The sequence below is a fragment of the Petromyzon marinus genome, chromosome 49 (assembly GCF_048934315.1).
Source record: "Petromyzon marinus isolate PM22_M1 ecotype Great Lakes invasive population chromosome 49, UKy_Petmar_22M1.pri1.0, whole genome shotgun sequence".
NCBI lineage: Eukaryota > Metazoa > Chordata > Hyperoartia > Petromyzontiformes > Petromyzontidae > Petromyzon > Petromyzon marinus.
In genome coordinates, this window is record NC_133715.1 from 8663428 (window position 1) to 8688419 (window position 24992).

A 24992-nucleotide genomic window follows, 5' to 3' on the forward strand; every position below is an offset into this window, starting at 1 on the left:
CAGTCATGAGGGCAGTGCGGCCGGCAGAGTGAAACCAGGCACCGATACCAGGGACGGCCATGACCTCTGGCTTCATTACAACATTTCGGGGTTATTTCCGCTCGGGAGATGTTGCACTTGCATCTGGCTCATGCTGAGACACGCTGGGACACGCTGGCCTGCCGTCGTGTGCCATTATTATTAATTTGTTCTTACAACTTGCAATAAAAGTGAAATCAATTGGTTTGTTTATTTTTCTCTCAAGGTAATCATTATTATTATCACCACCACCATTATTTTCATCATAAGCCCACAATGTATTGTTTGTGGAGGTCCTTGTTGAAGAGTCTTAACTATATTTTGTATATACATATAAATATATTTAATCATCAATGTTTCGTCAATCTCTGGAGGGGCTCTCCAGAGCTCTATCCAGTGTAGGGCCTTCGCACCAGCAGCGGCGTGCATAAGAAATTGCAGGGCTGCACCTTTGCCACCGCTTGGCTATCCTGGCAACCTGACTTTGATACCTGCCCGTGGCGGACATCGGTGGTGAACGGTCCCTGGGTGCCCCCCCCCCTCCACCACGTCCTCACCCCCCCCAACCCCCGGTAACCAGCGTGGTGGAGTATGGTCAAAACAACCCCAAGACCGATAAGGAATTGTGGAGGGCTTCGAAATGGGCTGGAAAATCACTGTTACTTAAAAACCCAAAAAGAAATACACTCAGGATGACGCATCGAGTAGCGTCAAAGAAACTTTACAATGAGACGATGATTGAAAAATGTGCGACGGCAGCGCCGGCACACACACAAAGGGCGAGGGAAAAACGGAGCTGCTGCTGCTGCTACTGCAACCCCTTCGCTTCGGTTCAAGCCATGTCGGCCGATTGCCTTCGCGAACCCAGCGGGGGGGCGGGGGGGGGGGGGTATTTACCCGAAAACTTGTTTGCGAACAGAAAAAAAACAGTCATCACGGGGTTTCCCCTTTCAAGGCATCGGGAACACGGCTTCTGATGTCCCGCGCAGACTCCAGCGATGAAGGAGCGAGGAGAAAATAGAATAATAAACCCCCTCCACTGTACTCTAGCAAAGTATTCGGTTTTTTTCGTAGGGGGGCGGAGGGTCTAATTTTTCCCCCCTACTGCCAGTTATTTTTCAGAAAAACATTTACACCTCAGTTGGTAAAATAAATAAAATATTTTTTTTTTTATTTTGCCCCGGGGAGAGACGGGGGGAGTGGGGGTCGGTCCACACCTACAGAAAACATTTTTCCATGAAGTTTTGTCAACCACAGCAGTGATGAAATCCTCCTCCGCTCGCTTTCAATCTCCCTGGGGCTTCGAAATCCTCGGTGCTTCCCTCGCCGTGCTTCAGCTGCCCCCGTTGGGACCGGGATGCGTCACGGGAAGAAAATGTCACAGTGCCAGACGAGAGCGATGATGGGCACAGCGGTGAAACGGGCAGCGCGCCGGACTTGCGATCCAGAGGACACCGTTTCGATTCCATCTGCCGGCGCGGCAGTATAATAATTTGGTATCATCACAGTTAGGTCATGTACGATGGGGTCAAGCGTGGGTATTCCCACCTATTCCAAGATGTCGGGCCAGCGTGGAAGAGTAGGTCCAAATATCCTCCAGAGGGGTTCTTTAGAATTCCTTCTTCGTGGACACGTTTCGGCCGGCTGTGGTGCAAGCGAGCCATTGCAGGGCCGAAACCTTCACCGTTTTGTGAGGAGAGGAGGGGAGGGACTGCACGCGCGGAGGCAACGGGCAAAAAGCCGGACCTTTTAAACGCGGCGGGAAGACCGACAAGACTTCTCAGGAAGGCAACCTCAACAACAAAAAAAAAAGGCCATCATCACTCGGCAGAGCAGAAAGACGCGCGGTGCTGCTCTGGCAGCGGTGCACAGGCACAGCGAGCAAAATAAAAACCACAAAAACTAATTTGCCAACAGCATTGATCCTGGCGACATCGCACCTCCGATTAGCGCGGTTGGCTACGTATGGTACGGAAGAAGTTCAACGTACATGCGTACGGCGCTTCTTCGTGGCAAAGCCAGAGGAAAGCCTCTCTGGTTTCTCTTATGTGCCGTTAATAAGGGCAATTTCCCAACTCCCCCACTATGTACGGTCCCGTCGCGCCGAATTCGAATTGTCACCGAATTTTCTTTCCCCTCCAATGTTGATTGGTGTATTGTAGCGGGCTCGCGTTTTGTCACAACAACAACAACAACAAAAGGGCAATTGCCCGAACTGTCACCATTCATATACTTTTTATTTAAAGTATATGATTGGTGACGGTTAGGGAAACTTTTCATTTTAAAGCCAGGCTGCTATCGACGGACGCGTCGAGTTTTTAATTTATTATCGTCGTTAATTGTGCTCTTGCCCCCACCGTCAACTTGGCAGGAATCGCCGAACAACTCCTTCGCGCACCGCAGGCCACGCGGCCAACTCGCACGCGGCACGGTGCCGCCGCCGCCGCCGCTCGACGCGTCTCGGGCCTACCGCTAACAAAAGATTCCACCGGGCTCGATACCCGGGGAGCCGAAATTTTGTTTCTCGTTCGCCACTTCCAATCCAGCTTGAGCTGCAGCAGGCGGGACGGGTTCGGTGTTCGCGTGAAATCCCCTTACCCCGTGCCCAGCCACCCGCCATGCCGTAATTACTGGGACGCAATTAAGGGAACCGCTTTGTGTTCCGACGGGGCAGCCTGGTCGAGCCCCCCACCCCGCCCCCCGCGCTGCTTTGAAAAACACGAGAGAGCCAGAGAGAGAGAGAGAAAAAAAAATCACGTGGAAAAAATGGCGGCCGAGTGAAACCGACGTCACTCTGTACAAGCGTGCGTTACCAAAAAACTCGCGCTCGTACGACGAGCGTGCGCTGGTCTGGTGCGCGCATCACGGGAGAGAGCGAAAGTAGAAGTGCAACGAACGCCCCGCGCAGATTTTGACTGCGTAGGCGCTGCACGGCTCTCCGATGCGTCCTCGGGACGTGCCGCGGCAACGTGCCGTTGGGCGCGATGTCCGTCGTTTCGCTTCCCCGAACGGTTTCCAAAGAGGCGAAACGTCGGACGTCGTGCCGGACGGCGCGCGGGATGACCCGAGAACGCATCGGGCGAGCTGCGCAAATGTATGTATGTATAAAAATATATATCGCATTGTTAACGCTCAATGGAACGCCGAAATGTTATACATTGCTCACCCTACATTTACGCATCCAAATCACATTCTTACACCATGAACCGTATGATTTGGCATTGTAGGTTCGACATTTGGCACACACTTGTGGTAAATTGTTATTCATTTAAGCATTAAACAAATCCATCCCAAAGAAACCACCGAAACCGATGTTAGGTTGTGCCAAACTAAAATGAAATGCAAAGTTTTTCTTGAACTGCACAAAAACACGACAACAACATCACGCAAGCAAGCCACTGAAATTTGTTTTAATTATAAAACGTAAAATTGTAAATTAGTTAATGGATACAAAAAAAAACATGAAGCAAATTGGCTATAGGTGAATAATAATAATATATAATATTAATAATATATAATATTAATAATAATATATAGGCTTCTGTCAATCCACTTCTGGATGAAGGCCTCCCAACGTTGTCAGTCACGACGGTTGCTTTGACCATACTTCACCAACTCCACACTTTAAATACGACCAGAGACACGCCAAGTGCAGAGCGAAACGTCGGACATTGTGCCGAACAGCACATGGCTACGACCCTGGAAAAAAAAACACCGTCCGGTTCAAAAGTGAAAAACCGCGCACTGTTCATGTGAGCACCGAACCCGTCTCACGCAGTTCATGTGAACACCGAATCCATCTCATGCAGTTCACGTGAAGACCAAACCCGTCCCACGCAGTTCACGTGAACACTGAACCAGTCCCACGCAGTTCACATGAACACTGAACCAGTCCCACACAGTTCACGTGAACACTGAACCAGTCCCACGCTGTTCACGTGAACACTGAACCAGTCCCACGCAGTTCACGTGAACACCGAACCAGTCTCATGCAGTTCACGTGAACACTGAACCAGTCCCAACGCAGTTCACGTGAACACTGAACCAGTCCCACGCAGTTCACGTGAACACCAAACCAGTCCCACACAGTTCACGTGAAAACCAAACCCGTCCTACACAGTTCACGTGAACACTGAAGCAGTCCCACACAGTTCACGTGAACACCGAACCAGTCCCACACAGTTCACGTGAAGACCAAACCCGTCCCATGCAGTTCACGTGAACACCGAACCCTTTCCACGCAGTTCACGTGAAGACCAAACCCATCCTACGCAGTTCACGTGAACACTGGACCCGTCCCACGCAGTTCACGTGAACACCGAGCCAGTCCCACACAGTTCACGTGAACACCGAGCCACCCCCGCGCAGTTCACGTGAACACTGAACCCGTGCCACGCAGTTCACGTGAACACCGAGCCAGTCCCACGCTTCTCAATCCCTAATAACTGCAGCCGTTTGATAACGATAATCACCGTACTCAGGTGGCCTAACAGAGTAATGGAAACCAATTATAAACTTGCTCTTGAGCACTTTTGTTTATTTAGTTGTACCCCAAACTTAAGGATTTGTCCAGTTGAAGTTTTACTACCTCGAGAGTTTTACGACATTCTTTACTTGACTTTTTAAGACTTTTCTAAATTACTCCGTTTAAACGCTTGCAAACTAGAATCGTGGTTATTTTTTTTCTTTCTATCGCGATACCCGGGACATCACTGCTCAGGAATGCACCTTGAGACATTCATCAATGTGCTCCGGAGGTGGCTTCGTAATCACATATGTTCTTTTCATCTTCGTGCTTTAAAAAAAGAAATGCTAGGGACAATCACCGCGGGTGAAAGGGGCGAGGAGAATGGCGACTTGCAATAATTTCACAAAAACACATAGCGAGCGAACGCAAGATCAATGCACGCACGTACGTACGTTGAACTTCTTTCGCATCGTACGTAGCCAACCGTGTTAATTTGGAGGCACTTTGACGGGGTTCGGTCTTTCCACCAGATAACGAGGAGTCTTGCGATCCATGCCCTTGACAATGATAGCGATGGGGCTCACGCAGGAAGCCTTTCCGATTGTGCGTGCATCGCGAAGCCGCAACGGCCAACACAGCGGAACGTTACCTCATCTTCCCTCGTACAAACTAAATAGAACCATGGGTGGCTGTACAGAGGCTCCTACGGAGCCGGTGAGGCCAGAGGCGGTGAGGCCAGAGGCGGTGAGAGGTGGAGCGGGTGGACGAGCGGCCGGCGGGGGGGGGGTGGTCGTCCACGTGAGGTGGAGCATGGGGTTTGAATGTTTGGCGGCCGAGGCGAGCGCGTGCGAGCCCGTGTCTGGCTCTCGTACATCTGTTCCTCGTTAGGCGCTTCCTGTGCTCCGCAGCGGGTTCGGGCCATGGTGACGAGGCTCGTTTTCGACAACCGCTTACAACTTCAGCCGCGATGACCGGTTTTGGTTGTATTAGTTTAAAAAAATAATTAATGGCATTGCGGCTTGTCGTATCTGACCACCAAACTCCAATCGCAAGCAGCGGCCGTGTCCGCGGCAGTAATAAACAAAAAAGAATGGGGCGTGTAAAATATTGACGTGAAAATATATAAAGGCGAAATCATTATTTTATTCCACAGAGAGCAATGTTTTTAATTTAATTGTGTTCCGTAGCAGGGAATACTTCAGAGGTCCTTTGTAAGATTTTGTTTTCTTAGGCACTCCACGGTTCAGTACGAACTGGGGCCGTTGGAAACCTGTGGAAGCGTGAATGCTGCACAATTTTTAAGAATAAATAATAACACTCTTGTAATCGCTCAATGTAAATTACAAAATGCTTTCTACAAGGTTAATACGACAAAAATATATATTCTTCTTTGAAGCCACAAGTCCCATTTTCGCCTGAAGTCAGCTGCTCAGATTTCCTTTCTCTATGTGCTTCCATTCTATACCACTTCACTCGTCACATCCACTGTCCTAGTATCTGGTTCCCCCAGCATCCTTCCACCTCACCCTCGCACTCCTTCGACTCCTTCTGCCATGTACTAGTGGCATCGCCTTAGCCCTTTAAAGTCTGTGGGTCTCTGTGTGAGTCTATGGGTCTCTGTGCAAGTCTACGGATCTAAAATATCCAGAGATCTTTTCATTCCATCTTCTTGGTCTCTTCTCAACACTTGCCTAAGCCATCTCGGTCCCTCCTGCCTTCTTCACCTTCTGAGGAAATATTCGTAACCCCCGCTAAGTTTCTGATATCTTAATTCCATCTCCTTTCCTTTTAACTTAAATAAAACATTCTGCGATGGACTTACATCTCGATCGAGAGAGTGAAACTGCGTTGGCCAATTCCGATTAGTGCTGTCGAGCGGGTCCATTTGGCCCGCTGATTAGGTGGGCATTTAAAGTGCCCCGTGGGCCACACGGGGAATTGTGGCAGCATTCCTTGAGCAGTTGCCTCGTGATGGAATTAATTCACTAGCGACGGGAAGAGTTGTGGACCCGACCTACGCTCAACCACCCCGCGTCTCGTACACGAACCGCCCCCAACACTGTGTTTGATGGGGGGGGAATTTAGCACTCGGGAGGTGAGATAAGAAAAACGTTAAATCTAAAAGGTGACGGTGCCATTGTGTAATTGCTTGCGCATGCCGCTGCTTGGCGTATGAGCCTCTGCACTCAGGAGGAGCTCTGCAGAGCCCCCTCGAGAGCCAGGGGCGGCCAACCTGTAACAGACCAAGAGCCCAGAAGAACCCATGAGTTCCGCAAAGAGCCAAGTGTATATATGTGTGTATATATGTATATTGACAGTTTTCGACACAGCACGGGAGACATTCATCATGATGGTGTGTTCTAAATTATGCGCCCCTTCGATAGAGCGGCATGTGGGTGAATTAAAGCGCCGCATGCGGCGGCTCGGGATACCCCAGTTGGCCACCGCCGCTCCAGAGGGTATTTTGGCCCTAACCTTCAACGCTGGCCAGGTCTCACGCGAGACATGGGAGGAAGCCACACTTTACCCCGCCACACGTAACCTGCCAATTGACTAACTTGTGGTGCACCCATTTATTACTGCTGGGTGGATAAAGACAGGGAGGGTGGAGGGGGGGGGACGTTTCAGAAACTTGCTTCATTGTTTCAACTGCCCCTCTGGGAGGATGAACCCGGTGACCTCGGGATTGCAAGTTCAGTGTGGAGTAAGGGGCAAGACAGAAAACCAGGTGGCGATAGATGCAGCGATAAACGATCTCAGAAGAGGAACGGTGCGAGATTGCGTGGAGCAGCAATCGTGGCTAAATGAGAACCAAGGCAGACATTCCTCCGTCGCTAATGCGCTGACGGAAGGGACAGACGACGGCGATGATGATGACGACGACGACGACGAAGAAACACGTGCTCCTTTGTGTCGCTCACCGTGTCCCACACTGCTCGGCGTAACTGCCCGTGGCTTTTTTATTTTATTTTTGGCAGCGGGAAGAGCAGCAGCTGTCTCTCCTCTTGGATGTTTCAGGTGGCGTGTTTACCCTTTAGGAGAGAGAGAGAGAGGGGTGGGCTCCATCCTAAAATTACTGCCTGCCCTCCCCCTTAAAAGCGTGCTCTCTGGTCAAGCCCTGGGACGCTACCAGAGCTGCCGATTGGTCGTTTGAACGATTCCTTGAGAGCTGTTGCAGGGATTGCCACGAAGACACGCGTGCATTGGTATCGCGCGCATCATTAATTCCGCACAACGACTATTCTCTCTCTCTCTCTGTCTCGGCGAGAAGGAGAAACACAATTTGGTAACATTATTTTTTCGTCGCCTATATTAAGATGTGCAGCAAAACAGGAAACTTAGCCAATTGGGACAATTTGCTGTTAATTGTCCTTTTGGGAAAATTACCACTGTAACCATAAACATCCTGCCTCATTGTTGCTGCCAGCACCACTCAACGTTGCCGCCACAGAGAGCGCGACGGATTAAAATCAGTCGCCCGCCAAATGCCGAGCGGTTCTGCTAACCCCGTTAATGACAGGAAAGTGGGAGTGTGCGGCCGTGTGGGATAGAATATACCCTCGGTTCATGCGACTCAGTTACTCCACATATTTGCCCCTTTACCCCAAGATCTGTTGTTTTGTTGCCATATCTCTTCTGACCAGGAGAACACTCGGTCAATTAATTATACTAGTTAATAATAATCATCACGTGGTATTTGCTTTGTCAGCATCTTCGTCACCCGTGGTCAATCTCCTATTGGATGAAGGCCTCCCCACGCCAATAAAGCCATCTCTTTCAATCCTGCGGTGTAATAATCCACCGAGCATCAGTGAACACAAGCAGATTTCATGGCTCCATCTACTACGAATTGGAATGTTAGCAATTCAAGTGCAGAACCACAACTTGGGCAGTAATTGTTGGCCAGGCTGAGACCATCAACACTCGAGAGCCCAGCTTCCTCACAACTCTCAGTCTTTGCGCAATTCTATGGGTCTCTGTATGAGTCTATGGGTCTCTGAGCGAGTCTGTGGGTCTCTGAGCGAGTCCGTGTGTCTCTGTGCGAGTCTATGGGTCTATGTGCGGGTCTGTGGGTCTCTACGCGAAGTCAATGATGACAGGGTTGAGTCTATCAACTCACTATACACGAGCACCCAGTTTAAGCAGTGGCGACTACTTAGATTCGAACCCAGAATCTGGCCAGCGCAGCTTCCCCCTGATCTCCCACCCTGCCTCAAAACCGCTGGAGTGATACGAGCCCTCCAAATGTACCAAATTTACGGTTGCGTACATTCGAGATGTTCTTATCGCAGCCATCCTTAGACAGAACGAGCAATGGTACAACGCACGTTAAAAAAGAAAAGACCCTTGTAATCTTCAACATGTCCTGCCCGTTCCATTGTTTTGTGTTTTCGCACGGTGGCCCCCAATACGTTCATCTGATATTCTGATATATGTCCAGCGGCGCAATCTCTCAAAATAAAGAGCTGAGGCGGCGCTGTCCTCTCCGATCCATCGCGGAGCACAACGTGAAACGAGCGCGCCTGTCAATTGGCTCTCAAAAAACCGTCGCAATGCGAGAGGCGTTTTTAAAAAGACTTTGAATGCATTTGCGACCCTTTTCACGACTTGCCCTCGACCCTTTCTGCTCAATATTTCAATAAATGCACGGATAATAAATGGAATATATAGTTTGGCCAAGGCTGATCCAGCCTGATTTTCTCAACTACAAAATTCGCCAGGCTGCAAGTGTGCCCGGTGGTCTCATCAGATCTCGGGAGGCTAAGCAAGAGTGAGCCTGCACCGTGCTCGGACGTGGGATCGCAATGCATAAAGCGGCGTTGCGCTAAGTTATAGGTGGCAGGGGCCAGTGCAGCAGCGTTGTACTATACTGTGCTCGCACATCCATGCTGCCTGCCTTCACTGAACCCACACTAGCCAGCATGGTGAAGTATGGCAAGGTAACCCCCCACCCACCGCAAGACCCCCGTATAGCATGCAGAGGTCCTCATCAAGCGGTGGATGGACAAAGAGGCTGTGTTTGTAAATAGCAGGCCTTTTAAATAATCGCAGTTTTTGTCAACACGTAGATTTTGCAGCTTCAGATTAAAACACTCGAACCAGCGCCTGGTGGTTGAACTTGCATATCCGTCGCATCGGGCCTGGGTGCATTTTCAAAACTCAACAAATTTTCTGAACAATGCACGCAGAACCCATTTCTTTAACCTCTTGGCCTATTGTAATTATCTAAACTTGGCACTGTAACCAAACACCTATTGGATAATTAGTCAAAGAAAACTAATAAGTGGTCCGCGTTATTCCTGCGATCAATTTTTTTACTATCCTGTCGGCTGGAAATAATCCCGTGTTATCGTGTAACACAGTGGTTCTTAACCTTATTGGAGGTACTGAACCCTGCAAGCTTCATCAGTGCATTCACTAAAACCTTCGTAATTGGAAAAATAAAATGATTTCTTCAAAACATAGGTATATATTTTATTAGTGCACAAAATGAATCATGCATCAGTTGCACAAAAAATCACTGTGTTCACAGAACAAAACCAACAAAACATGAATTTCACACAAAAACATAACTCAATGAATATTTACTGCAAATCAATGTGACTTTTGCTGTTGCCTTTCAGATACAAGTTCAGAAATGCGCGGCTTCACCTTGGCAAGTGCCACTCTCATAGCATTTTCGCAACAAAGTCTGTTCCTTTTCTTAGTTTTTATGTCTACCATCCTCGAAAAAGATTGCTCGCAAAGATAAGTTGTAACAAACGGTGTGAGTATCTCAAGGGCTTTCTTAGCAATAAGAGGGTATGGTACGATTTGGTGACACCAACACGTTGAGAGCGTTGTTGTTCTGAAGAGTTGCTGTTGAAGCTGGCTCTGCTGAATTTCGATGATTTCCTCGAGGTATTCATCGTTGACATCTGCTGTCGCAACACTAGACGTGAACGGCTGTCTCACCCATGCTGGATGTGACTCTCTGGTGGGGAAGTATCCGTCGAGAGACTTTGCGAGCTCATCTAAGTGCATGGCAATTTCTTGCTTCAGCTCCCCAGGTACAGAAATGTCTCCAATTCCAGACACGTCTTCGATCTTACTTACACAGTCGTCCAGCAGGGGAAAGTTTGCAAAGTTATCATTCTGTGTTCGTCGTTTCCATGAAGGTAGCTTTTTTTAAACGCCTTCGGGTTTTCTTCTGCTTCGATGATGTTGACTCCACCGCCCTGCATCTGTCGATTGAGATGATTGAGAGCATCGAAAATATCGGCCATGTATGCCAAAATGAGAATGAACTCAGAATTTTCGAAGCAATCTGCGTGACAATGTTGGAACTCTCACAAAAACAGGGCTAATTCCACACGTATGGCAAAAACACGATTCAGCACCTTTCCCCGGGATAACCACCGAACGTTAGAATGGTACAGAAGTACCTCGAATTGAGAGCCCATTTCCTTACACAGCTCTTTGAAGATGCGGCGCTTCATAGTACTATTTCGCACGTAGTTCACACATTCAACTACAATTTTTAATACTTCTGCCAGTTTTGGAGGCAAGGTTTTTGTTGCCAACGCATGCCTGTGCAGAACACAGTGCGTAACAATGATGTGTGGTGCATCGGATTTCACCAGCGCTCGAAAACCAGAGTGTCGTCCCAGCATGGCTGGAGCTCCATCCGAACAAAATTGCAGAAACCATATTCCACGAAAGATCGTTGTCTCTGAAGAAGTCATCCACGAGTTTCTTCACATCGACTGCCTTGGTTGTTGTAAGAGGCTTACATAATAAAACATCTTCCTTTATAAACTGCAGAAACCATATTCCACGAAAGATCGTTGTCTCTGAAGAAGTCATCCACGAGTTTCTTCACATCGACTGCCTTGGTTGTTGTAAGAGGCTTACATAATAAAACATCTTCCTTTATCACGTCGTCTTTCAAATAGCGCACGAATACAACAAGCTGGCTTAGATTGCAAATGTCGGTGGTCTGGTGGAGTTGGAGGCTGAATTTTGCTGGGCTTGAAATCAGATCTGCAACTAATTTAGCCAACATGTCATTGCTCATGTCGTCTATTCTGCTGCTGATAGTGTCATTTGAAAGAGGAATTTGGGATAACTTATCTTCAGCAGCTTTTCCCAGCATATTCGCCATCTTCAACGCAGCTGGTTTTACGAGTGTTTCACCAATGGTGTGTGGTTTGCCCTGCTTTGTGATCAGGTACGCAACTTCGTACGATGCTGTGAGGATCGGTTTGTCGATGGGTACAAAGCCGAGAACAGGCAGAGTAGCCTTTTCATCGAATCTGGCTTTTTTCACCTTGAATTCAGCGAGCGTTGTGTTCTTGTATTTCCCATCTCCATGCAGCTTTAGGAAGTGTTCCTTTATTTTTGCCGGTGCTAGACTAGAATTGCTCAACTTGGCATTGCAAATCATGCATTGAGGACGCTGACTCCCATCACGTTTCTTTATACACGTGAATCCATATTGTACGTATTCGTCCAACCACTTCCTTTTTTTGCTCGACATAGTTAGTGTGAAGGTATTGAAAGATTAAACGAAAATCACAAATGACGTACAATCACAACAGCCACAAGTCGACTACTGAGCGCACCAAGTTCCTGATCACGCAATGTGGCGTGATCAGCTGCAGCCAATGATGGCCAAGCGGAGCGTGACGTCACGAATAATACAAGTGGGCTGAATTTATTTCGTGTAACACATTTTTTCCTAAGCAACTAAATATTTGTAATCTAACACGGCGAAGAAAAATTTTGTGGCCAAGTTTTTGACGGCCGGCAAAAACGGGCCCGACATTGCCGGTGCGAACCGGGCCGCTACACTGTGTGTGTCTTGACCCCTGCCGAACCCCGGAGAGTGACTCAACGAACCCCTGGGATTCGATCGAACCCAGCTTAAGAACCACTGGTGTAACAGGAGAACAGACTTTTCAGCAAATTCAATGAACAAGGATCAGCAATTTGAAATGGCTTAGGCTGTAGTTGTGTCTAAGGCTATGTGTGGAGGGTTATTTTGAAAGGGTTAGGGGCAAGGGTTAGGGCTGGGGCGATAGGAAGAGGATTGCAACTAAGATTACGGCTAGGGTTAGAATCCTGGCTTAAGATTTGCACCCGAATTGGAACAAGGTTGAATAAAAAGGTGACAAGATAAAGGTGCAGTCCTGCAATTTCCTGCTCGTTCCACTGCTGGCAAAAGGGCCTCCACTCGAGGGAACTCTATAGAGTTCCTCGCTGGAGGGTATCCGGCCTAGATAGATGTACCTACACTTTACCCCACCGTACATGACCTGTCCATTAACCAACAGCGCTCGACCCATTTATCGTTGTGGGTTGACAAGAGGCGGGGAGGAGATTTTTAAGAAACTTTACCCCGTTGTTTCAATTGCCACGCCGGGAGATCGAATTGCTCCAGCGAACTCTCGATCGCGAGTCCAGAGTCCTAACCGATGCACCACAAGAGAGTCGCGAGGTTGAATGCTCGGGCCACGGGTTTATATGATCATCAAGGCCACCATAAGGGACAGAATTAAAACACTTGCGTAGCATCGGGGCTAAGAGCAGATACACGGATGTAGTTTTGGATTAGATGGGACAAACCAGGATAGAGCAGAATGCGAGAAGTGAAGCATATTCTGGGTCTCAGCATCCAACATTGTCACCCAGAACTGAAAATTTGGCTGGGTTCGAATCCAGAATTTGTACAAACTTGGTTCTCAAGCGTAGAGACCATTGATGGTCTCAGCCTGTTTGCGCATGACATTTAGGTTTTTTTAAAACTTTTACTTACAATCGGCTAATTTCAGGTGAGCGAATGTAAACTCTCAGCTCTATCGACATGTGCAAAACCCTCTTTCCAGGGCATATAGGAAGTGCGTCACTGCTATGGATAAAATGGCTTCAAAAATAGCTCTGTGTGACGTCACCTCCTAGGGCCTTTTACTGACCCAGCGTGATTCACTGCTCGCTTGCGAGAGTTCTAAACGGAAATGTCCCAGAGCCTCACGACATGGAAGCAACAGGAGGGAAGGGCGGTGGGGGGGGGGCAAAAAGATATTTCGAAAAATTAAAGTATCAAAGAGTTACCGTGTAATATAAAACATTCGCAATAATGTTCTGCATAGGCCCAGTGGACACTCCAACGTTATCCCACGCACGCCACAACACGTAGGGAGACATCAAAGACAATTAACATACTGCAAGTGCTGTTAGCGAGCAGCACCTATGAAGGCCGGCACGGCACACGAGGGGGTGGGTGGCCAGCACCGCGCCCGGCCGCCTTTGTAGAAAGACATCACAAACGGGGTCACACGCAAGCGTGTAAAGGGCCGTGTCAAACAAAACCAGAATCAGAATATGGCAATCTGATGAGAGATGAAGCTCTTTTTTCACAGATGTCCAACAACAACACTCACTGACCCCCCCCCATCCCCGCCGCTCACCACGCTGCAGGCCAACGAAAGAAACCGATGTCGTTTCCGTTTCGTGCCACCGGCAATAAACTCCGAGGACGGCGATCGTAGCTTGGACCTCAAATGCCACCACGCTCCGTCGCGCACACACTCGCCGTGCGGCTTCACAGCGTGTCACGTGACGAACGCGGCACGCGAACGTGGCACGCGAGGAGTGTGCGCGCTACAAAGCGCTCACGTGTGCTCAATAGGCGCGCCATGGCGAAGTCAAAGCAAAATTGGAAGACGACAAAAAAATGCATGCCGCGCACGAGTCACGCTGACACACAAAATACAAAGATTAACCCCCCCTCCCAGCCGTGTAGCCTGAATGAGCTGTTGGTGTCAGTGCTGTTAGCGAGCAGCACCTATGAATGCCGGCACGTCACACGAAGGGGTGGTGGGTGGTCAACACCGCGCCCGGTCACCTTTGTCTCCTGAGCGCCGGTATTTACACACACACCACACTCGGCACTCATTTAAGGCCCAGTCGACCTAGGGTAGGCAAAGGACCAAATCAGATAAAAAAAAATTGGATATTGGCTGCAAGCAGGAATATAACTCGGGCCGCCGGATTCGTAGCGCGGCGCACAAACCGCCACGCTGGCGCTCCCCACAAACGCACGAGCGCGCAAGCAATACCTCAACAAAAATACAGTGCAGTAAACATCACACGGTGTTTGCGGAAAATGAAGAATGGGGTTCAAGACTGGGGCTGTGAAGACCTTTGCTTTGGAAAAGCATAACAAACTGGCGTTGCACTCGGACCAAACGAATTGTGCTTTCTTTTGCAACCGGACCGAGCAGCCCCCGCTGAAATTCCTCGACAATATAGCGTGGCGGCAGAAAACGCCATATACGTTGACCACATGTACACGTTGGACTTTTTTATGAAGGCCGCTTGCAGCCGGGAAGGCTGCACCGAGCCCCGAATTAATGTGGAGCGAGCCCCCCAAACAGTGTTTGCTCCTTTAGGTCTCACAAAACAAAAACTTCTTCAGAAACGGAATTCAGCTTGGGGCCGAACAACGCACGGCACAACCCGAGGACACATCGGAGAGTTGGTTCGGCATTTGTCGGGCAGTGCCGGGGTGGGGGGGGCATTGTAAACATCCCGACCACAACCGCCACACAGAGCGGCGTTTTGCGAGCAGGCGGCTACAGGAGGCCCAGATTTAAGGCAGCTCTCGCTTAATCTTTGAACAAAAATAAGCGGACAACAATATTCCTCATTCGCATATCTGTCCCACCACATTAAAAAAAATGTACACATCCCATCCGCCACACGGCCTTCTAGGAGTACGTAACTTCAGCCACATTGGTTCAACGCACCAAAACTCTGGAACGGCTTCGACATTCAGTGTGTCATCAACAGAGGATGCTCTTGTTTAATCGTTAAGCCTCATTGCGATGGCGGCGAGGCGGCGAGTGGTGGAGCAACGCGCCTCACCGAGCGAGTGAGCACTCACTCCCCCCCAATCGCACGGGAAGGTCGTGAGCGCAGGGGGAGCAACACAAAGCCTGACCTAAGGACGCTTGGATTTATGCCGGAGTCCCCGATCGTACGTCTAAAAATCAACCGCTCAACTCCGAAAGAATGTCTCCTAGAAATGAAATATGCCCCTCATGGCAGGGGCAGATGGAGGAGATTGGGGGGGAACTTCCTTGCTGTGCCGCTTGGCTAAGGCTGTGGGAGAAGCTGCGGCGCCCGGATGCACATGGCAGCTTGTCGCAGCCTCTATCACTATCGTAAACAACACCATCGTCGTCATCATCATCACGGTCGTCTAATATTCATACCCCACCTCCCATGCAGCACGTCTCGCGCCGCCGGAGCAAATGAGTGCTTGAGAAAACTAAATCAATTCAGTCGAAGGGATGTTTCTGCCCAAATGGGTGTCGATGCGGTTACTCATCTGCTGTTCATAGTCGACGTTCCTATGACAGGAGCAGGTCTATCCATTTGGACCACTGGTGACTTTCCAACAAAGCGGTGCCTATTTTATTGACCCCAGAAGGATGGTGGGCCGAGTCAACTCCCAGCCAGGATTTGAACTCGCAACCTTCCCGATTGCAAGCTGCTCGCCCTATCGTCGAAGTCACGTGGCAATGATTCACTCGGTAAGAAAGTGACTGCAGACAAAATACAATGTCCAAACAAAACACGGAACACGATACACAACAAGCGATCTTCCTAGTCCCTTCTCAACACGTGCCTAAACCATCTCAGTCTCTCCTCTCTTAACCTTTTGGAGAATATTAGTAACCCGCATGTGCGTATATCAGTAACCCCCGTGTGAGTAAAATGTGTCAGGAATTGGCTGTGTCGGGTGGAGGAGGGCGCACGACACACATTTTACTTACACGGCGATGGGACGCAAAAATTAACTGTGATTGTTCACAACAACTCCTCCGTATGGTTCAAACGTAGGCTGCCACTTCTGGAAAAAAACGATTACTGTACCCGGGCAGTTATTTGTGCCATCCCAGCCGAGTGAGACCCAAGCTAAACTAAACAAAAAATTTTTATTTTACCAAGTAAGGCCCACTGAGATATCGGTTTGGTTACGCTACGTAGAGTTTGAAACCGACGACCACATCGACTTGCAAAAACATACAAAAATACAAGAAGTAAAAAAATGTATATTTCTTTAAAGAAAGACGGACGATGCAAAAAAAATCTAAAGTTTTAGAATGGTTGACATTTTTCCAATGGACCTAGTATAGGATTGAGTGTGGAAATTTTTTCTGGAGGGAACATACACCAGGTATGTGTGTATATATAAAACAAATTATCTCTCTTAAACACTTCCCCCTTCTGTGGATGTGAGTAAACACGTGGGTTCATACCAACGTCAAATTTATCTTTCTGCGTGAGCATTTACAATTCTCGACATCGGCGTACAACAACAAAACAGTTACGATTTTTTTTAGCTGGAATAAACATGCACATTTTTTTAAACGAACACAATCCAGGCTTTTTGGTATTTCAAGGGGCTGCATTCAAATTGTGCCAAATAACGAATGAAATGTAAGTTTTCGGGGGTTACCCTGAGCTATGCAGCAAATCTGAATAAATATATATTTTTAAAATATCGTACCTTTGGTCTGCTTGGAAAATCATACTCCAGTCTTGAAGAATTTCCTGCAAAACAGAGCGATGTCTGTTAATTTTAAACCCTGCAATGCCAACATGATATTAACACAAACGATAGTGTCCAAGTAGGCCTCGGCAAAAACCGAGGGTTACATTTTGAACAACAATAATATTCTTGACTGGGTTCCACAGGTGAGGTGGTTAGCGGACTGCACAATTCAACCCGATGATGATCCGAGTTAGAGTCCTGGCCACAGCAAAGATCAGTGGCTCGTGGTATCTCATACTTGTCAACCCATACGGTTTACCCGTACCTTTGTACAGATAAATTTAGTTTTCAGGTCCATACGACGTACAGCCGTTTCAATACGAGCAACACCAAAACATTGTCTATGTGTTTGTGTTTCTCCCTTGTGATGGGATTTTGTCGGATGAACGTTGAGATTTATAAGGGGCCGTCCATAAATGACGTCACGCACCTGGGTGGGGGGGGGGGGGTCAGACATTTGTGACGATGTGTGACGAGGGGGGGGTGGTTTGAGAAATGTGACGTCACATCAAAATGCGCAACTTTAAATAAATAAATACAACACGTTCTACTTAATAAAATAGCCGTTTTAATAAGTGTTTTCTCCTACAACATCAGAGTGCAGCACCACATTAAATACGCACTACAATGACAATAGTTTATAGCGATTTGAAGCATGTTTTTTTTTGGGGGGGGGGCAGAGCTTTGTGACGTCATATTTGAGGGGGAGGGGTGACTTTTTGTGACGCCGTGTGACGAAAGGGGGGGGGGGTCAAAAATCGTCCAAAATCGCGTGACATCATTCATGGACGGCCCCTAAGGGCACGGGGTGACCCAATAAGGTCAGAATTGGTCTGTGATGAGGTAGGGGGCACTGATAAGGGGTTGACAGCTCTGGTATCTGAACTGGGCTCTGGCGACTTCCTCCTAAATTAACGGGAGCCTCTCGAGGGACTTCCACTCATGAAGGTCCTTCGACCCACAGCGGTGGGAACAAGTAATCTCATTGCTGAACCTTTACGCGGTTTTTACCCTCCATTTGCTTCGGTCAGCAGATTACGTAGCGCCCATGGGCAATCGCAACGATGGACACGCGGACAAATGAATCTGGACAGGCAATACGCATCCGTGGTCATACAGGGACCCAAAAAAGTGGGTTGCCGTTGCCACGTCACAATAATATCAAAAGCACTAACTCGGGAAATAATTAACGGCGATGACGGTGCGCTCTCGGCTCCTACTCGCTGTGCTCCCCCCCCCCCCCCCCCCAACGGATGCAGAGAAATATAATTCTCCAGCGTTAATAGCCAGAATAATGTTTAATAGATAGGAAATATTCCTCACTTGACAGGGATCAAGCTATGTTCACTTAGCGGTGACAATGAGCCATTTGTCAGTCACGATGAGGATTGCACCTTAAAAAAAGCGTTAAACTGTCTTTAAATGGTTTTAAACAGTTGTTGAAAAAACGCCTCCCGTTTCATGCTCATTATCATTACTCTTTCAAGAGCCTCGTAAGAGGCGAGCAGGATGCTTAAATTGTTATGAGTTTGTGAAATTTTAAAAATGCCGCTGACATTCAGCCGAATTCCCACAAGACTTCGGGGGAGGATACGTTTTTAAATTCCAATGGTACCTCGCGGGACTTGACAAGAAAAACAGGGCACTCCTTATTAGGGTTTGTCTATAAACTCTCATTGGATGCTGAAGGCGAAACTTAAAATAAAAATAAAAAATAAAAAAGGGACGCCGGAATTGTTTATTTGATATTTTGAGGTGCCGCACCGACTACAAGTTTCTGGTTAATCGTGGGAAATTAAAATGAGGTCCTCTGGTTCGATAGTCAATCTCCCGGCAGAGAAGTTGAAACACTTTACAAGTTTCTTAACCGCCGCGTCTGTCAACCCCGCAGTATAATGGGCAACGGCACGGTGTCAATCAGCAGGTCGCGTGCGGTGAGGTAAAGTGTGGGTACTCCCACCTCTTCTGAGATTGTCTGGCCAGCCTGCAAGAGTAGGACCCCCAACCTCTTATGACGTTGGGGGTCCTACTCTTGGTCCTTTGGCTTCTCCTACTGCCAGCAGCGGCGTGTACAAGAAATTAGAACGGCGACTCCTTCTGCTCGAATCCTTCCTTTACCCGATTGAGCAAAGGCCTCACGGCTACAAGGTCCTCCGTTTTGCACCGGAATTCATGTTTTTTAAGCGAGAGCACAAAGCGGGGGCCCACCGCCACGGCTACGCAAGGTTCAGCCAGGGATCTCTGCAGCGCGAGGCGCCGTTCCCCAGGGGCTCGTTCAGCCAGCAGCGCTCCCTCCGCGTCCGCAGCTTCGTCCCGTGCAAATACGACATCCGTTCAGTTTTCTTTCGTCCGCAAATGCAGGGCGACGCCAACCTGCATGGGTTTGTGCGTGTGCTTGTGTAGCGGTTAGTGAGCCGAGCGACGAACCCGGCCACCAGAGTTCGGTTCCCGCTCACGGCCAACGCCGCGTGCCCGATTATATCCGATCCGGTCCTGGGCCTCCCCTAGTACTGAGTTATTGAGTTGCTCGGCACTGTTTGTTAGCGGGCGTGTTGTTGTTTATGTTCAGGCAGGCCTATGGAAGAGGCACCATGCCCCCACCCAACCCGACTTAAGGAAGTCCAACCACATTGTTTTTAACCTCTCCTTCCAAGCCCCCTCCGGATTACGTCAATGCCGACAGTTTCTTTAAACCGATGTGTTTTTGCCAAGCGAAAATACTTACGGTGGAACTTCGTTTTTTGTGCTTTTAATAAATAAGTAAAGATGTTACTGGAAATGTATATCCCCCCCCCCCAAGAGTACAGTATGTTTTGTTTTCAGCGGTTTGTGTTATCTTAGTTTAATATACGTTGTTTACGCCCTTATACTTTTTAGAGCACGCTAGAATTAGTTTAAAAAACCTGATTCCTTGTAAAAAAATATAAACATTTTCAGATCATATTACTTGAACGTTTTATTGCTTTGACAAGAATTTGGTTTGCAAAAAATATTTTATTTTCCTCCACTGGAGCATATGAAAAACTTTTTATACGGTTATGCAATACTTTGACAGAACGGATAAAGTCACGGAGACTTGAAAGATCTCATAAATAATCTAAAGAAACATAGAAGCTTACAACCAAAACGACAACTCTACGTTCGGAAACCCCGATTCAATCCTCTCGACGTTGGCCACGCAAGATGCTGAAAAATACAGTCGGATTCAACTAACGCGATTCCGTTTCCGAGTACGTCTCCGCTTGCAGACGTCAGATAATTCACAAGGGCTTCGATTAAATAGAATAACTTGGGATGGCCATCGCCATGCTTCCGCCGTGTAGTCGTCCACGAAACTGGATCCCGCGGTGAAAACTGCCGAGCATCGCGATCCGCTCCGTCACGACAGAGGGAGCGAGAGAGGCCGAAGGACCAACGCATTTTGACAGGGCCACCACTCCCCCACTCTCTGCTCCAAGTGGAACACACACACATGCACACACACACATGCACACGCGCACACACACACGTGTAACTTCTTACGAAGGCCAGTTGCGGCTTGGAAGGCTGCAACAAAGTCTCTGATGAATTCGCGATGAACACCCCCACCCCCCCCACCCTCCCCCACACAAAGCAAAAGATTTAGGAAAGGAGGAATTAAGAGTATGCACAAGCAAGCACTTGCAGCTTCGTTGTTTTCAACAATGGTTATGGGCGCAGCCCCTGCAATGGCTTTATTGCGCCGCTGCTGGCTGAAGGGGCCTCTCCACTAGAGGGAGCTCTAGAAAGCCCCCCCCCCCATCCAGAGGGTATTTTTGGCCTACTCTTCCACGCTGGGCCAGACGTAGCAGTTCGAGTTGAGGAACGTCCACACTTTACCCCACCCACCGCGTGCGGCCCTTGCCGATCGCCATGACCCCGGCGAACCCATTTATGCCGCTGGGTGGACAGAGGTGGACGATTTAGGGGACGAGGAATACTACGGAGAGAGCTTCAACTTCCACGACGGGACATCGAATCCGACCCGGTGACCCGAGCGGCCGTTACACCGCAACGGTTATCCACCGTTTGTCAAGTTAAAAAAAAACTTTCGACGATGTTTAATGTCCACGTGTGCTTCGTTAGCAGTGTAAAGTTGCCGCGGGTGCACCGTTATCCTGGGAAGAACAACAATGCACTGTACTTGATTTTATTAACTCTGAGGGGAGTGTGGTGGTGCAGTGGTCCGCGCTGCGCGCTATTAATCCAGCAACCTCGGTTGGATTTCCGGCCAACTTCATCAACTCGTACTGACGAGCATGGGGAAGTATCGTCAAATATCCCAATAAATAACGTGGCATGAGGAGAATGGAAAAATGTTTGAACATTGTTGTTACTATCATGATTATTCATTTTTATTGATGTATTAACAATGTTATGCTAAATTTCAGCCACAAACCTGCAATAAAGTGAGTATCCAATTATGAAAAACACTATCGGATATAGCGTTAGAAATAAAATCCCTTGCGAACTCCACATGAATTATTAAAAGCCCTACTCCAATCGAGGAGGTGAAATGCCTACAGTATTTTTAATGACGTTTCTACAATTATTAATCCCATTCCACTCTCACTCCTCCCCCCAAGCACCACGTTCTGAAAAGTTGAAAAATTAAAACGTTGCAATAAAAAAAAATCTCCCACCCTTGGCGATTTCTCTCCTAAACTTTCCTTCGGGTGCACCGAGCAACATTTAACATTCCTCCTCGTCTTTGCCAACTCCCCTTGCCGTTTCCCAAATGGGTCGCGACAATAATTCCCGTCGCGGTTTATTGTTCTCGGCGAGAGCTTCGTGCCGGGTCAACTTGCTGGCGTCGGCGTTCGTTCGACAATTTTCCCAACAACGGAGCTGCGTTCTGCCACGAACCGTCGAACAAAACGTCACGGCGATTTCCCTTTTTCCTTCTTAGACGCGAGCGCGCAATTCGCCCGCCAATCGCCTCGTGAAAAATGTCCCCTTGCAAATTCCGCCAGCTGGCGTGTGCCGCCTGCTATCAGTTGCAAGTTGCAAAATGACACCTATGACAAAACAATGCCACCTACACTTGCGTTAACCCCTTTTGGCTTTGCCTTCGGTGGAATGTTTCAAACCGCAATAATTATGCGATGCAGTTACAGCGACGGCGGATCGCTTGCAAAGCCGCGCTGCACACCAGCACCGTGGCATTTGGTGGGGAGGGGGGAAGGGTGGGGGGGGGGAGAGGCCGTAGTGGAGAGGCTGGAAGGGGGCCGACCTCTTTTCTTAAGACTCAGTTCCCCTTAGATATATTCTTAATTCGAAAAACGACGGTACGGTATCGAACACCAGTGGCGGTCATTCCTCCCGGGTTCGCGCCAATTGCACTCCGTCTGCTGCGCAAAAAAAAAACCTCGCTCGAATTTGCGGGCTCCCGTGCGATGCGCAAAGCCACAAAAGCCAGCGGTAATGAGCTGCGAGGGGCCGAACAAATTCACGAATGAGCACAATTAAGCGACGGGATGAGAGCTAGAGGAGAGCGCAAAGACGGACAAACAAGCAGACCGTGTCGCCCCTCGTCCGTGAAGAGACGTCGTGCTTGCGCCGAGCCAGCCGCCGCCGCCTCCGCACGGGCTTGGTTACGAAGCGCTGGCGCGAGCGCGGGGGGGGGGCTTTAAGGGCCCCCACGCGACGAGGCCAATAAAGTGCGTTTGGTAATTCATGGCGCTCCGCGAAATGTACATTAAAGTCTATTAATGACACCTGCCTGAGAGAGCGCTCGGAAATGCCAAGGCTGGCTCGTTTGGGTTCATAAAAAAGTGGGGACTTTTAATTCGCCCCGTGTGTACGGAGATTACACGGAGGGGCGACTCGTTCCAGTGCCCTCGCTGGGGCCAGGATGTGGTCTGCGGAATCGCTCAGAAGCTGGTGGGCCACTCCTCTCATGCCCGCAGGAAGCGTCTCGGGGAGATGCGGGCGAACCCGTTATCATTAACGAGCTCGAGAGAAACGTGTGGGCGTGCGTGGGCGCACGTGTCACCAGACTTGGCATTGTTCTGGGTGCTCAACCCCCTCCACCAAAGTTCAATCCGCCAGACGGACCACTTTGAGCTGTTCAAAAGAAAAATATAAAAGAAATAGGAGTGAATTTTTGCCGATGTCTTGCCCTAAAGCGGGACCGGTTACTCTTCGGGCCATGGCGGCGAGACAGATCGCGGCAAAACGCACCGCAACAAACAAAATCTTACTCACAAACTGTTTCGGTTGTTTCGTACCGTTCGGTGTTTTTAGCTTTTAAAAAAAATAAATTCTGAAATGCAAATATTTAACGGCGCCACATCTAAACTAAAATTCTACTTCAAAAGAAGGCGGCAGTTTCATCCATGACCGCACTAGCAAAACGTTTCCAAGGTTAAAGACGAGGCATACACCAAATCATGGCAGAATATTAAAGGAGCCTTACAGATTCTGATACGTAATTTGAAATCCAATTAGTCAACTGTGAACATCTTGTAAAATATAGAAAAGGAATAGAATATGAATAATGGTGTCACACCAAAAAAACGAATAAAAGTAATTCAACGTACAGTGTGTTATAGAAATGTAATAATCGTTGATTTAGTGGACACACCACTTGGATAACAACGAGGCCAAATAACTTACTTTATGATTTTTAAGAACTGGCACATTCACTCTTACGTGGTTTTATGCTGGTTTTATGTGTTAAACAAATAAAACTAGATTGAGGTTCCTTAGAATGTTGACCTGCAGCGAGTTCACAAAAATATTAAGAACAGTTGAATGAACGTGGGATGCCGGTTGTCATGGTTCACACACTGGACTTGCGACCCGGAGTTCCCTGGTTCGTTCTCTCTGTCCAACCAGCAGTATAAAACATCGCAGATACACGCTAGTCTTATCGGCAGGTCATGTGTAGTGGGGTAAAGTGTGGGTTCTTTCATCTCTTTCAAAGACGACTGGACAAATGAACCATTTGGTGGGACCCCGGGGTCCCGCAAAAATCAGGTCAATAATTATTATTTTTCAGTCCGCCCACTCGTGATCCCGACAGCAACGCGCCGCCCGCCCAGACTCGCGCCAACAAGCGCCAGCAGCAGGCGGCGATCGACACGATGGGCGCCACCCCACCGGCCAAACGCAAGCCCCGGGGGGCGTCCGCCGCAGTCGCGCGCGGCGACGACGCCCTCCGGTCAGCCGTCGATCCTCAGCTTTTTGCCAAGGCGAGCCCGCCCCCAGGCAGTGAATGTAACGTTTTTATGTAATTTTTCAACTTTTTACGAAACTTAGTGCCCCGAGTAGCTCCCGACGAGGCCAATCGATTGACACTAGGTTTGTTGTCGGTAAGGCAAGACTCGTGTCGCTACGCGGTTTTTCCCAGTGATGGGACCCCGGGGTCCCGCCAATTGCTTCAATTGTGGAAGAGTTGTCTAAGTCTCCGACAGAGGAGTTCTCAGAGCTCACTCAAGTGGAGGCCCTTCTGCCAGCGGTGGCGTGAGCAGGCAAATGCAGGGCTGCGCCTTTATCTTCACCTAGTTCAATGTACACAATGAAGGGTAATTATTTGTCCTCATTTAGAATGCTTAATATGCTTTTATGTTAATGTGTAATTCAATTTGTGTTGTTTAATGTTTTTTTTTCAAGACAGTAACATGCTATTTTTTGGTCAGATCTCGAGAGTAAAAAGTGTCGTAAAATCCTCCTCCACCTGACACGGTTGATCAATAAAGTTGTCACGTGTTGAGGAAACGTGCCAATTTATTAATTGGTTCAGCTCGGTACACATTTTATTTTCGCGATTTGACCCCGAAAAATCAATTGGTAAATCATTATATTAGTCGTGAAAGCCTGCGTGTTAAAATAGCTAAATGTGTTGTTGCACGCTGGTACTGCACACATCTGTTTGGTCAG

The 24992-nt window shown here is 48.5% G+C and overlaps 1 protein-coding gene across 1 annotated transcript in view; it reads right to left on the reverse strand.

Moving 5' to 3' along the window:
* UST (uronyl 2-sulfotransferase) overlaps positions 1–24992 on the reverse strand; it is a 129566-nt gene that overhangs the window by 79600 nt on the left and 24974 nt on the right. The window contains exon 2 of the mRNA XM_032972840.2: positions 17046–17089. Within this exon, the coding sequence (XP_032828731.1) occupies positions 17046–17089 (44 nt within the window). The remainder of the gene's footprint in view (positions 1–17045; positions 17090–24992) is intronic.